General features: G+C 31.9%; 4 protein-coding genes across 4 annotated transcripts; 2 read left to right on the plus strand and 2 right to left on the minus strand.

Moving 5' to 3' along the window:
- The first annotated feature begins 2,185 nt into the window (after positions 1-2,185).
- On the plus strand, positions 2,186-5,083 carry LOC128954520 (5-phosphohydroxy-L-lysine phospho-lyase-like). Its single transcript, XM_054300107.1, has 7 exons — positions 2,186-2,287; positions 3,011-3,289; positions 3,443-3,517; positions 3,714-3,807; positions 3,896-4,104; positions 4,168-4,384; positions 4,474-5,083. Exons 1-7 carry the CDS (start codon positions 2,202-2,204, stop codon positions 5,002-5,004), a joined length of 1,491 nt encoding a protein of 496 aa, XP_054156082.1. The 5' UTR covers positions 2,186-2,201; the 3' UTR covers positions 5,005-5,083.
- Positions 5,084-5,424: 341 nt separating this feature from the next.
- On the minus strand, positions 5,425-8,183 carry LOC128954555 (voltage-dependent anion-selective channel protein 2-like). Its single transcript, XM_054300149.1, has 5 exons — positions 7,920-8,183; positions 7,382-7,748; positions 6,319-6,435; positions 6,089-6,239; positions 5,425-5,793 (listed from the first exon to the last, which is right to left on the minus strand). The coding sequence occupies exons 1-5, from the start codon at positions 7,981-7,983 to the stop codon at positions 5,644-5,646; spliced, it is 849 nt and encodes a 282-aa protein (XP_054156124.1). The 5' UTR covers positions 7,984-8,183; the 3' UTR covers positions 5,425-5,643.
- A 2,260-nt stretch (positions 8,184-10,443) lies between these two features.
- LOC128954512 (sphingomyelin synthase-related protein 1-like) lies at positions 10,444-12,382 on the plus strand. The gene is made up of 4 exons (XM_054300099.1): positions 10,444-11,317; positions 11,462-11,579; positions 11,720-11,870; positions 11,947-12,382. Exons 1-4 carry the CDS (start codon positions 10,641-10,643, stop codon positions 12,324-12,326), a joined length of 1,326 nt encoding a protein of 441 aa, XP_054156074.1. The 5' UTR covers positions 10,444-10,640; the 3' UTR covers positions 12,327-12,382.
- Positions 12,383-12,726: 344 nt separating this feature from the next.
- Positions 12,727-14,589, minus strand: LOC128954517 (glutamyl-tRNA(Gln) amidotransferase subunit A, mitochondrial-like). Its single transcript, XM_054300105.1, has one exon. It carries the CDS (start codon positions 14,449-14,451, stop codon positions 12,781-12,783), a length of 1,671 nt encoding a protein of 556 aa, XP_054156080.1. The 5' UTR covers positions 14,452-14,589; the 3' UTR covers positions 12,727-12,780.
- Between the last annotated feature and the right edge of the window lie 467 nt (positions 14,590-15,056).

Here is a 15,056-nt window from a genome sequence, read left to right on the forward strand (position 1 = left end):
TTATTAAACTTAATGATAATAATTTATATTTTGATATCTATTTGTCAAATATCTTATTAGTAGTAATAACTTATTAATAAATAAATTAAAAACTGTTTTATTTTCAGATTAGATTAATCGCTGATAAAAATAAAATTAATATCTGTTTTTAAAATAAACTACAAAATCAATTGCTACTTAAAATTAAACATATTATATGTCAAATTTTTATATATTTTTAAAAATTATTTTTTTTGTATATTTACAGTTAATTTATTAGTGTATAAATTTTATAGTTAATTTTCTGATTTTTAATATTGTAATTTTTAGTAATATTTAATTAGTTATGTATTGTAAATATAATAATTACTACTATATTARTATATATATATATATATATATAWWTATATATATTACAAATAACCTGAAACATAAATTTTTTAGGCTTGAATTTGTAAGTAATTAATCAAAAAATATTTATTAGTCAAACAACACTATTAATATTGTTGTTATCATAAATATTATTGAAACATAATATATATATATATAGTATATATCTCATATTAATAATATCTGTAATTATCTGTATATAATTTATATAAAAATTGATAAAATTAAATAATTAATTTATATATATATCAGATGTCTGGTCTAATTCACTATACAATTGAATTCATTATTTATTTCCGCTAATAATAATAATATATTTTAAAAATTAATTAATATTAAAAAAATATGTTTTCCTATTTATGATATTTATTTTATTTTAAAAAAACTCATCGATTAACGAGAAACTGTTTATAAAATTATTGATTAATAAGCAATAAATTAATATTATTGATAATAAATATTGTTATTATAAATTAGTAAACGATTAGATTTGTGATAATATTTTTATTAGATATACTAGCGATACAATATTTATCTTAACTTATTTTTTTGTGTTATTAAAAAAATAAGACATAATTATCAGTTCATATGTTTATTGTTAAATTACTAATCAGTTATAATTTTTTTTCTAAAAAAAATTRTATATATTTTTTAATAAAAATATATCTCCAAAAAAATTAATGCTAATCTAAATTATAGCTATAATAATAATAATATGTAAATATAGGTTTGTTTTTTAGATATTATTATTTGTTTTTTAAATAGACATGTATTAATTTAATACAAATATATCATATATTTTTTTATAGCACTTAAAACATTTTAAGACAATTTTTTCTAAAAAAAAACTTAAAAAACAACTCATATTTAAGACAACAAACAATTTTTATCCCTTAAAAATGTAGTTTTTTATATAACTTCAGGCAAACATATATATATATATATATATATATATATATATATATATATAAATATGAGATGCAATTTCAAACCACTTTAAACTGGATAATAATGGTTAGTGTGTTATAAAGTATTATTATTGTAAATCACTTTTATATTTCTCTCTCTCTCTCTCTCTCTCTCTCTCTCTCTCTCTCTCTCTCTCTCTCTCTCTCAACAAAAATTTAATTCAATCAGTCAGTCGTCTAAATAAAATACCAGTTGTGTTGTCATACACTGAGTGCGTGTATCTCTCTCTCTCTCTCTCTCTCTTTCAAAAAATAATTGATATACCAGTGCTTTATTGATACCTAAACGACACAACTCAACAACAACAACAACAACACCATATGATATCCTTTGCAATGTATTTAATACATTAAACATGTCATCCCCTCAATTGCCTCTCTCTCTCTCTCTCTTTCCCGGGATTTATCACTACTTGTTTTTGACCCATTTATCTCTCTCTCTCTCTCTCTCGTCTAATTCATTACAATATACGTGATCACAATTTAGTGATAGATGTATGTATGTGTGCGTATGTGTGGGTATTACAAAAAAACGGGTGTCTCACTATTTATCAAGCTATCAATATATATATATATAAGATCCAATCATCGGCTCAGTTAGCTATACATGCCTTCTATAAATAAGTGGGGGCTCGACATCAACTCATCAGTCAATTAAAATTAATTTCAAACGATTCAATTAGTCCTGAAAAGTCCCCAAAATTTTTTAATATATATATATATATATATTCTCCCAAAATAAATACATGACTTATTATTATTATTAGTGTTATTTCATCAGTCAATATATCCAATAATAATAATAATAATTTTTTTAAATAATAAAAAAAAGTTTTAGTTTCAATGGACACACACGCCATACAAATGTCCGGCAAGTCGTCGTCGTCGTCGTCATCGCTGGAAAAGTTGCCCAAAGAGGTGACACTTAAACTACGCAAACAACACATCGGGTATGATATCTAATATGACATATATTTTTTTGATGTAAATTTGTTGATAAAATACATTATTATAAAAAATTATTTGGTTTTTATTTAACAAAAATATATGATGTATTTTATTTATATGAATTATATGTATGATATGCTTGTATATCAAATACAATACATTATATATATATATATGCCAATTGATATGTTTTAAATAACATATGATATTTATTGGGAAATTATTATTAGTAATATTATTATTATTTATTATTATATTATTAACATTTTAATGCAAGCTTTTGCTTATATTTTTTTTAAAAATAATAATTATTAAATTATATGATATTTTCCTATTGTTTTTAAAGTTATCCTAAAATGCTTTTAATATTTTATAATAATCTAATAACTATCTCAAAGTTTTCATAATATTTTTTTTTATTATCATATATGATATATAAAAATGTTGAATCATTTAGGATATTAATTATAATAATAATAATTTATTATTAGTATTATTATTATTACGTTATAACCAAAAATTATTGCAATTCATTCAATATATTAGGAAATTTTTATTACCCAAAAATAAAAATTATATTACTATTAAATAATATAAATCATAAAATTATCAGATCATTGATATTAATAAATTTAATTATCAATAAAAAATATCATTTAATTAATTTATTTATTTATTTGTTTTGCATTTCTATCCCTCCCATCCCCGTCCCGTCCATCATCTAGTGGTTCGGTAACATTGTTTTTCAAACAAAGTCCGCTAAAGATTGTCCGCGGATCGGGTCAGTACATGTACGATGAAGAGGACACCGAATATCTCGACTGTATCAACAATGTAGCCCATGTTGGCCACTGTCACCCGCACGTAGTCAAAGCGGGTGCCGATCAAATGGCACTGATATCAACCAATAGCCGTTTCCTTCACGACAATATGGTTATCTATGCCCGACGGCTGACCAGTTATTTTCCCGACAAACTATCAGTTTGTTATTTTGTCAATTCTGGGTAATTGTTATTATTATTTTTTTTGTAATAATTTGTTTGTTTTACTGATTGATTGATTGGAAAACTTTTTCATTATTTTTTTTTKGATTGTAAATAATGACTACTATTTTTATCTATAATTTATGATATATTTATTTATATATATATATATAGTTCAGAGGCTAATGACTTGGCCATGCGTTTGGCGAGAGCTCATACCAACAATAAGGATGTCATCACATTGGACGGGTAGGTTGTCTCCCAACGCCCACCCTCCCTCTCTAACACTATTATCACTCATAGGATAATATAGATAAAAACTAATTGATAAAACTTTCAAAAAATTTTCAAACTTTAAACTTTGTTTTTTCTTTGCAATAACTTATTATCTCACTTATTAATGTTTATCAATCAATCAAATTTTTTTTGCTAATCAATCTACCAGTGCATATCACGGCCACCTGACCACTACTATCGACATATCTCCATATAAGTTCAAAAAGATCAATGGCGGCCAAAAGAAACCGTGGGTTCATGTGGTAAGTGATTCATTCAAGTATCTTACATGTTATCTGTATCATTGATCAACCACTTAATCTTTGACATTACACACACACACACATACAGGTGCCACTTCCCTGTTCCTATCGGGGAAAGTATACAACCGATAAACACAGCGAAACGGAAATCGGTCAACTGTATGCCCGCGAAGTACAACAATTGATAAACAATGCCCACGACTCGGGCCGCCGTATCGGTGCCTTTATTCACGAATCGATGATCAGCTGCGGCGGACAAGTAGTTTTGCCCAAACACTTCCTGAAGACCGCCTACAAGTAAAACCAATCAACCAATTCCTCCCTTAACTCTTCGTTAACACCTAAACCTAAAAATGCTAGGTATGTGCGCGAAGCCGGTGGCGTATGCATTGCCGACGAAGTACAGGTCGGTTTCGGTCGTACAGGACATATGTGGGCGTTCGAAACGCAGGGCGTTGTTCCCGATATTGTTACCATTGGCAAGCCTATCGGTAACGGACATCCCATTGCCTGTGTGGTGACCACTGCCGAGATTGCCCGCAGTTTTGAAAATATCGGAACCGAATATTTCAATACAGTAATAATAATAATGATGATGAATTAGCCGATATTGAAATACCCGATAATAACCTTAATGTATTTTTTCTCTATTACCCGTTATAATAGTACGGCGGAAATCCAGTATCGCTGGCCATTGCCAACGCAGTGTTGGACATTATCGAACGGGATCAGCTCAGAGAGCACGCCATCCGAGTGGGCAAAATCATGAAACAAGGACTCCTACGGCTACAACAACAGTATCCGATTATTGGTGACGTCCGCGGCGAAGGACTGTTTCTCGGTGCCGAACTGGTCATGAGTCGCGAAACTAAAGAACCGGCCGATCTGGTGGCCAGCTATGTGGTCGCACGTTTCAAGGATGAAAAGATGCTAATGAGTACGGAAGGCAAATACGATAATGTACTCAAATTTAAACCGCCGATGGTTTTCACTGAAGACAATGCCCGACAGTTTCTCCAGACATTTGAAACAATACTCAAAGAGATCTATAACGACGACAACAGCGGTCTTAATGGTCTGAGTTTGTGCTCATCGGGTGGCAGTTCTGTCATCAGTAGTAGTAGTAGTGACCACTCGCTGGTCGATGAAGACTCGGACCAGTCAGACGACTCGACTACCAGTAGTAAAAGCTCATAGACTTTGTATATATATATATATATAAATATTATAACTAATTATAATTATAAATAACACGTTATATAATATACTTTTTTTTAAAAAAGATTATCGACAAACAAAATAATCGTATAATTGATTTGATTCTATGAATCGTTGTTTTTCACTAATTATTATTATATATATATTTTTTAAAACACTAACTATCTATATATAAGTGCACCAATTGTTTTCAAAACTATATATATATATCATATATAGTCAATAAAGTAATACATTTAAAAAAAATAATTGTTTTCAACTACAAATTGATAAGATATATATATATATATATATATATAATTAATAATCAAATGACATAAATTTTTTTAATGCAATCATTTTTTTCACTGCTTTTAAAATCCAAAAAAAAAAATTATTTTTTTCAAAATTAATAATAAAAAAAAAACTAATTATCAATCGTTGCTGTACTGTATGTTTATATATATATTTTTTTATAATGTCTAAACTTTTAAAAATCATTGAATGAATTGAAATATTAGCTAATATAGATAGATAGTAGTAGTAGAGGTAAGACAGGTAACTATTATAGTAATTATATAATCAAATATATATATATATATAATCTAAATGAGTGCATCAGCTGTTGTTTGTTGATTTTTAGGCCTCCAGATCAAAGCCCATTCCCAGCTTATGGCCGCCTTGATTGAAGTTTTTGCCGTCGATCATAGCGCCCAATGTTAGTGCAATACCCGGTCGGAGCCGGTGAGTAAAGGCCAGTCCTATTTGACTCGCGTTGTTTACTTTTGCCTGTGTGTGTGTGTGTGGATATGGGATAGTCATACAATTGGTTAGTATATGTATATAGGGGGGGTGGGGGTGGCGGCGATAGTAGCCCAACAAAAAATTGGATAGTTTTCAGTGAGTGAGAGAGACAATGATATAACTAAAACAACACTAAATAAATATATTACGGGTAGTGATGTCCACACAACAACAAAAACTACCGATTTTCTCTAACGCTCATCTGAAAAGTTACCGATTTTTTTGCGGGGTGGGGTCGGCCAATAGTGCGCCCGATTATAACCGCCGCACTACTACTTACTTTAATAGTAGAGTCTGAGTCTAATTTATAAATGCAGCCCAAACCGAAACGTGTTGTATTATTGCCCGAAGTCCAGGCCAAGTTGATGCCGCTTTCCAATTGACTGTTCACTTTCTGGTAGACTGAACCGGTAAACTCTTGGCCATCGTTACTGAACATTAAAAATCAACAATCAATCAAATGTTGGGATCAATTAAACAATCAACTACTACTACAACAACAATACATACACATTGGTATGGAGAACAAAATCGCCGGCCTGATAGCCGACCGAAAAGTTTGTTTTGGTCAGTTTGCTGTTTTGCGGATCAAACGATAGCTGAGCGCCGGCCAACCATCCCTGGTGACTGTCCAACAACAAAAAAAACATAAAAAATATTAATATTGTATCAAACAGTTGTCCAAACAAAACAAAAATGTATAAATAAATAAAAATCAATTTTTTTCCTTTAAAATTAAGTTCAGCGATAAAAAGCAAATTATATCAAAACAAAAGTTATATCTAATAAATGATTTTTTTTACAAAAAAAGCAAAAGTGAGAAAAAATAGATATGATATATATATATATATATCATATTTATATATATACGAAACCTGGGATGTGATGGACTTCAATGGTAAGCATTGAATTGTTTTGAGAGATAATAATAATAAAGAAAAAAATGTATGAAAAATAAATAAATTTTTAGCATTTATATCGTCGACTAAATATATATAATTATTAAAACACTAATATATATATATCATTTTTGTTTAGTAAATTGGGTTATTTTAAACAGAAAATAAATAATTAAAATAATCATAACATTATCATCCATACACTGATTGATTGAATTAATTAAATACATTTTGTACGGTAATATCAAATATCAATTTAAAAAATAAATAAAAAATATGTGATAAATCAAAATGCAATGATAATAAAATAATAAAAATAAATTATATATGAGATATATATTCATATAAAATTAAATATCAAATAATCATAATTTCAAACATAATATACAATAATATAATTATAAATACACATAAAAGCGAYAAATGATATGCAAAAACGCAGTGCTTTTTGCATTGAATTAATAAAATCAACAAAAAAATCAAATAAAAATCAAATCAAATGTAAAGATTATGTTTGAAAATTGAAAGCAATTATTGCAACCAAAAAATCAAATCAAAATAAATCAAATCAGGAATTAAATTGATTATACATTTTGAATACACAATACGGTAGTAATAATTGGCAAACAATTATCAATACATATCTATCAATATATCTATATMTATATATATACCCTAAGACAGCTGATCCATGAAAAAGTGCACCGCCATAATCAAAATCAATGTCGGCATTGGCATTGAAATGGTCGGCTTTCAAGGACGACTTGATAGTACCGGCCTTTTTGCCGCTTTGCGGCGCAAAATTGGCAGCCAATGCCAACTTTGATCCCTTCAGCAGATGATCTTCGAGCGACAACTCCGTGGCCAATGTATTATCGGTATTCCACTTTTCTTTCAGTGTAAAACCCCAATCCCTGAAGTAGTATTTCGTTTCCAACGATGCATTCACCCGACCCGTATCGTTATTGGACGTCCCATTGACGGTAAACTCGACTCCGGCCGGTGTCTTAGTCTTTACGTCCAACTTAATCAGTCCGAAGTCTAGAAGTTCAAGACGAGTAAACAGACTGTTAATAAATGGTGGCAACGATTTAGAGGTAACTGTATTATCATCGTTAGCAACGATGGTATGGGTGGTGGAGGTAGTAGTAGTAGTAGTGGTGGCATGTTTGGACCTAATGGTGACTCTTATGTTAAATCTATGTTTCTTACGATAGTTTTTGCTGAACAAATCGCGGGCCTGTTTGCCCAAATCGCCGTAAGTCGGGGGAGCCATTGGTTGGGATCAGTTGGCGGTGGCGGCACTTGAAAAGTCAATGTATGTATGCACTGAATGGCAACAAACAACAGCACAGTTAGCAATTAGTATATATAACACGACTGTCCTTTCAATGTGAATAATATGGTCTCCAAATGGCTATCTCTTTACACTATCTCTCTCTCTCTCTCTCTCTCTCATAGAAAATACATTACATTACTGTATAAATCTATTGGGTATTCAATACACAGTGCAAAGTACAGTATGTGAGATACGATCAYATAAGACGTCCAACAAAAAAAATTTGTTTTTTAAAAAAAAGGGGTAAACTGTGTGTGTGGGTGGGTGTGGGTCAACAACAASAATAAAAAATTTATTTATTTTTGTTGTTMATAYACAATTAAATTATTTATTATTTTAAATTTTTTTAATTAATAATAATTTAATTAATTAAATAAAACAACAACAAAAATATTTTACATTTTATTTACAATATTCTATAAATACTGTACAATGATATATAATATGGCAAAAAGGGAGTAAAGGGGTTGAATAAAACTATATTGCTAATTATGCAGTGGTAGCGCGGACGTCTTATGTGGATGGGTTATAATAAACACACCATCACTGCATCAATAACACACTTTGGGTGACGCAAGCGCTACACWCACCTATTGACACACACATTGAATGCGTCAAACATTAATTACGTCCAGAAAAACACACACAAAATTTAATATATGTATTGTATGTATAATTTAGTACACTATAGGAGAGTGTGTATATGCCCCGCACACCCCCCCCCAACCCCCCGCCTGCCTGCTAACGTCGTTTATGAATTGTGTATATTATTTATTATACACTATATTTGTTGAGTGTTTTTGAATTGAAAATAAAACCAGTTAAGAATGCTAGAAAGCATTTTCAGAAAAAAAACTTGAATATCATTGAATACCATTAGTTAAAATGGCTCGCTATAACAAAATAAAGTCAACTATTGTCATGTGGGGTATCAAATGACTCAGTCTAACAAAATATACTTAACTATAGTTATGTAGGGTATCAAATGACTCAGTATGATAAAATATACTTAACTCTAGTCATATGGGTTATCAAATGCATTAGTGACAAAATAAACTCAACTATATATGTGAAGTATCAAATAATTCAGTATCCAAAATAAACAACTATAGGCATGTGAGATATCAAATGATTCAGTTTGCCAAAATAAACAACTCTAGTCATTTGGGGTATCAAATGATTGAGTATGACAAAATAAATTCAATTATAGTAATGTAGGGTATCAAATGACTCGGTATAACAAAATAAACTCAACTATAGTCATATGTGGAATCAAATGACAGTATGACAAAATATACTCAACTATAGTCATGTGTGGTATCAAATGATTTATATAACAAAATAAACAAATTAATTTTGATCTATTATAAAGCTCTATACAATTCTAAACGTTAAAATTTTCACCTAAATTTTTTACTTTGGCGGCCATTTTCTCTACATTCCTGAAGAGAAATCAAAATTTTAATGCATATTTCTTTTGCTTATTTTTGATGCTTTATTCAAATCTATACTTTAAAAAAATTTTCTTAAATTTTTTTTTAATTTGGCCGCCATTTTCTCTATGTTCCTGAAGAGATATCAAAATTTTAATGCAACTTTTCAATACATTATTAGTAGTCCTCTAACCGAATCTGAAGTCAGAATTTCAAAATTCGCAAAATGAAATGCTACAGACAGACAGACAGACAGACAGACTCAAAAAGCCATTATAGATTTCAGTAAACAAAACTTTTCAAGTTTTTTTTGAAAATTCAATGATTTTTCATATAAATTATTAAATGTTTTTTTTTTAGTTTATTTTAAATATAATTTTTTATTTTAAAAACTAATATACCGTTTATATTAGTGACTCTACTATATATTGTAAATGCAATTCAATTGACTGTTAAATAAATAATAAAATTATTATATATTTAAATAATAATAAAAGTTTAAAGTTTTTAATTTCATATTATTTTTATGTTTGATTTTTTTTGTTGATATCATATCTCAGTTACACATAAAACATGATTCAAACAATTTTATTATTATTATTATTGTGTAGTCGTCGACAATATCATCAATAGATTAGTAGTTAGTATACTATATAGTAGTGATGATGAAGATATCAGATGAAACAAAAAAAAAGTGTGGATCAAATCAATGGTGACATTGAAGGCATAAATAATAAATTATTTTAAATATCATATATTTTTTGGTGTCGTTTAATGTTTTTAATGAAAAATGTAAACCAAAAAAAAATTAAAACCACTTTTCAATTATATATTTAATAATATAATTGACTTAACGTTTCAATTGATTTATTTTTATGACAGTTGTTATGAATGAAAGACATGATATGATAATTATCACCAAATAATTAGTTCCACACTAATGGACAATATATTGATATATCATTGACTGACTGATCATACAATTGGTTGCATTTAATTGTCACACATTTAATGATAACAACTGATATCCGGAGGAAATCCACAGTTTTTTTCGTTGTCTTTAAATATTATAGTTATTATTATTATTAACCAAAATTGTTGGCCAAAAAACACTTTCCCGAGAGAGAGAGAGAGAGAGAGAGAGAGAGAGAGAGAGAGAGGATGAATCTAATGGACAAACCGGTAAACAAATGGTCGGCCGAAGATGTCGGCAATTGGTTGTCGACAAACGGTTTCCAGCGCTATGTCCAACAGTTTCGCGACGACCATCAAATCGATGGCATCTGTTTGCTAACCCTCACCGAAGATGATCTCCGCAGTCCACCGCTACTCATACAAGTGTTGGGTGACATCAAACGGTTGGGTATTGCTCTGCGATCGCTACAAGAAGCCAATACCGAACTGGTATTATCGGTGATCAGTCGGCCGCAGATATTGAGTTCGCTGGACAAGACCTATATGTGGCTAAAACAACGCCAACTGATTGACTCAAATTCAGATCATTCGCCAAATCATAACCATCACCATCACAACCATCATCACTTCCCGCTGACCGCTGATCGGCTGCTGTTGACCACTGAGCCCGAACTGGTCGAGATTAAACCCGAATCGTGGAAGGCATTGATAGCAATGATCTACTTTTTTGCCGCCACTTGGATAACGGCCATCATTATGGTTATAGTTCACGATCGGGTACCCGATATGCAGACCTATCCACCGCTACCCGACATATTCTTGGACAACATACCGCTTATTCCGCACGCCTTCGATATGTGCGAAGTTTGCGGTCTCGTCCTATTCATTACATGGATAGTGGTTCTCATATTTCATAAACACAGGTATGTTGTGTCGGGTGTCTGTCTATTATCTTCAACAACAACAACAAGAAATCTTCATCTGTTTTCTTGAGACTACTTGTGCTAATCATATATTAATTTATCGGTAATTAATTAATTTTGTTATTTTTTTTGTTGGTTAAAAAGGTTTGTTTTGTTGCGACGGATGTTCTCATTGTTTGGTTCAGTATTTTTCCTGAGATGTGTAACAATGTTGATAACCTCGCTATCAGTTCCCGGTCGACATCTACAATGCAAAGCCAGGGTATTGTTATTTTTTTTATTTATTTGTTTGAATGAACAGTCATTTTGTTGTTTTTTTTGTGGTGATAAACTGATCTCTGATTATATAATTTATTTCATGTCCATCATTACCACCACCACTACTACTACTACCATCACTAGCCATACGGCAGTTGGTTGGAGCGTCTTCATCAGGCATTTGTCATCTGGCAGGGCGGCGGTATGTCCATACAGGGTGTCCGCACGTGCGGCGACTACATGTTCAGTGGCCATACTGTTGTCATAACTTTACTCAACTTTTTCATTACTGAATGTAATATTATTATCATTGTTGTTGTTGTGATAATAATTATAAATGATATGATTTCCATCCATCCATCCATATACAGACACTCCTCCGACCCTCTATCTGGTCCATACACTCTCATGGGTTTTCAATCTGTTCGGCATATTCTTCATACTGGCCGCACACGAACACTACTCGATCGATGTTTTCATTGCATTCTACATCTCTACCCGATTATTCCTCTACTATCATTCGCTGGCCAACAATCAGGCACTGTATCAAAACGATCGCAAACGTACCCGCATTTGGTTTCCATTGTTCTACTTTTTCGAGTCGGGCGTCCAAGACATCGTACCCAATGTCTACGACAATCCGTTTGTTTCCCGTAGAAACTGGAACTACAATCCAAGTAGTGTTTGCTTGTTCTTCAAGAAATTGTTGCCAAATAATATATTCACCAAAAATAGTGAAAAACAGTTATAAAATTATTTTATTTTATTTTTTTGATTAATTAATTAGTTAATTGATTGATTGAAATTAATGAACAAATTATTATTATTATTTTATATATATATATATATATAAACAAAAACATAACATAAACATAAAAAAAATCAATGAACGGGTTGTTGTGAATACATTATTATAAATTTTTAAAAAACATTAATTTATTTCGTTAATTATTATATCTATTATATATATATACAGGAATTATATTATATATATAAATAATAATAATTAGTTAATTATTATTATTATTATTAACTAATTTATTTGATCTATTTATTGATTGATTGATTGCTTGATTGATTGATGAGAAAGTATTTGTGAAAATTTTAAAATTTATTGTGATATTAAACAAACAAGAAAACTAATTACCGGTAATAATATTATTATAATTATATATATTTTTTAAAATCTAGATTTCAATTGTCTGTCAACTGATAACATCTTTAGTCTGATGGTTGTTGTCATTGTCGTCGTCGTCGTCGTAGACTAAGAGCGGAAAGTTGAACAACTGTTCCAATTGTTTGGCCACTGATAGTAGAAAATAGTCGTCAAAACGTCGGCCAATTAGTTGCAAACTTAACGGTAATCCCGATTTGCTGGACAATCGACACGGTATACTAATAGCCGGCAGTCCGACCATATTGACCGGTTGTGTACAATAGTCTTCGATAGATACTTGTTGGCGATTGTCTTTCTGGATCCACTGGGAGTATAGCGGAGCATCGGTTAGGGTGACCGGCGTTAGCAATAAATCTACGTTTTGTTTGCTAAATACACGATCAAAATCTTCGGCAATTAGTCGCCGAACTTTCAGAGCTCTGTTGAAATAGTTTTCATAGTTTTCGCGCAATAGAAAGTAATTGCCGGCAAATATCCGACCCTTAACTGTATCGCTGAACGCTTCGTGTCTGGTCTTCGAGTACTGTTCTTCAACTGTTTGGTGGCCACCGCTACTGTTGTTGTCGTCGGCCGCGGCCACCGATCGATAGCCAAACTCGATGCCATCATAGCAGGCAAAATTGGAGGCCACTTCGCAACAGTTTAGTACCGAATAGCACGATATCGAGTACTTTGTATGCGGTAACGATACCGACTTGACTCGGGCGCCCATATTGGCCAATCTATCGGCTACCGATCGCCACGTATCGACTACTTCGTCCGACATACCTGTACACTGATATTCATCGGGTATACCGATCGTAAGTGTCGACAGATCCAAGTCGTTAACAACGGTGTTATCGATTTTCTTGTCGACAGTAGTCGAGTCCAGCGAATCGTGTCCGGCAATAGCCGCCAATATGATGGCTACGTCGTCAACATATCGGGCCATAATGCCGATAACGTCCAGCGAATGGGTTAACGGTATTAGACCGAATCGCGAGACCAAACCGTAGGTCGGTTTATAGCCAACAATACCGACTCTGGCCGCCGGATTTCTAGTCGAACCGCCCGTATCCGATGACAGTGCAGCAAACACCGAACCAGTGGCCACAGCAACGGCACTGCCGCCAGAACTGCCGCCACTGATAAACCAGTCATCAGTCGGCGGCGGCAAACCATTGAATTCTGACCATTCGTTGGTCAGTTTGTCGCATACTTTGAACGGCAGTCGAGATTTCCAGGGATTAACTGTAGGCCCGAACACACCGTCCACACAACCCGAACCCATAGCAAACTCATCCATATTAGTCTTGCCTAACATCAGCGCACCGCTGGTGTCCACCAATCGGCGGACAACTGTCGCATCGAACGGCGGCCTATAGTTGGCCAACATTTTCGCCGCACACGTTGTCAACATATTTTTCGTACAAATATTGTCTTTGACGGCAATGGGAATGCCGTCCAAACGGCCCAACGGTTGGCCACTCGTGTAGCGGGCGTCGGCTGAATACGCCGATTGGCGGCCGATATCGTTGTCGGTGGTCAGCGTTACGAATGCGTTCAACGGTTTCGTCTGTACGGCTCTTAGCATACACTTTGACCAGACATCCGACGGCGACAACTGGCCACTAGCCATAAGCTGATGAACAGTCGAGATCGACGCCGACAGTAGCCGACAGTTGGCCAACTCTTTTAGTTGGCCGTAACGTTGCATCATTTATATCGGGATCTCCTTCTACTTCGGGTTATTTCTGGCCATCAAATCTCGGGTTTGTTTTTATGTTTTTGGTTTTTTTACGATTGAATTCACGTTTTGTTTTGATTTTTATTTTGATTTTTTTGTTTGTTATTTAAAAACTTTAGTTTGAATTTTATTTTTATTATTATTATTATTATTAATATTTTTTTCTATCAATAAAAACAAATAACGTGTTTTGCATTGACATTGAAAATACTGTATGAATAGAGTGAACACATTGTAAACAGAATATTCCTGTAAATTACAATATAAAATGTTTTGTTATTTTGTTGTTGTTAAACATATTGATAATAAAAAAAAACTATTTGTATAAACACTTTATGTTTAAAAATAACTTAAATATCAATATTTCACAAAAATTTTAGCAATAATCAAATAGACTTAAATTTAGCATTTTTGCCATTTATAGAAAGTATTCACACTTTCTATATGTTTATTATTTTTCAAATAACTGCCGACTATTTTATGGGTCAACTATTGCCTAAAATCTCTATATAAGGGTCAGCACTGACCATAACTTTTATGCTTCGATATGCCAGTGCTTACGACTGCAACATATTAAC

This window comes from Oppia nitens, unplaced genomic scaffold (assembly GCF_028296485.1).
Source record: "Oppia nitens isolate AA-2021 unplaced genomic scaffold, nextdenovo-longstitch-racon4-pilon3 scaffold28_pilon_pilon_pilon, whole genome shotgun sequence".
NCBI lineage: Eukaryota > Metazoa > Arthropoda > Arachnida > Sarcoptiformes > Oppiidae > Oppia > Oppia nitens.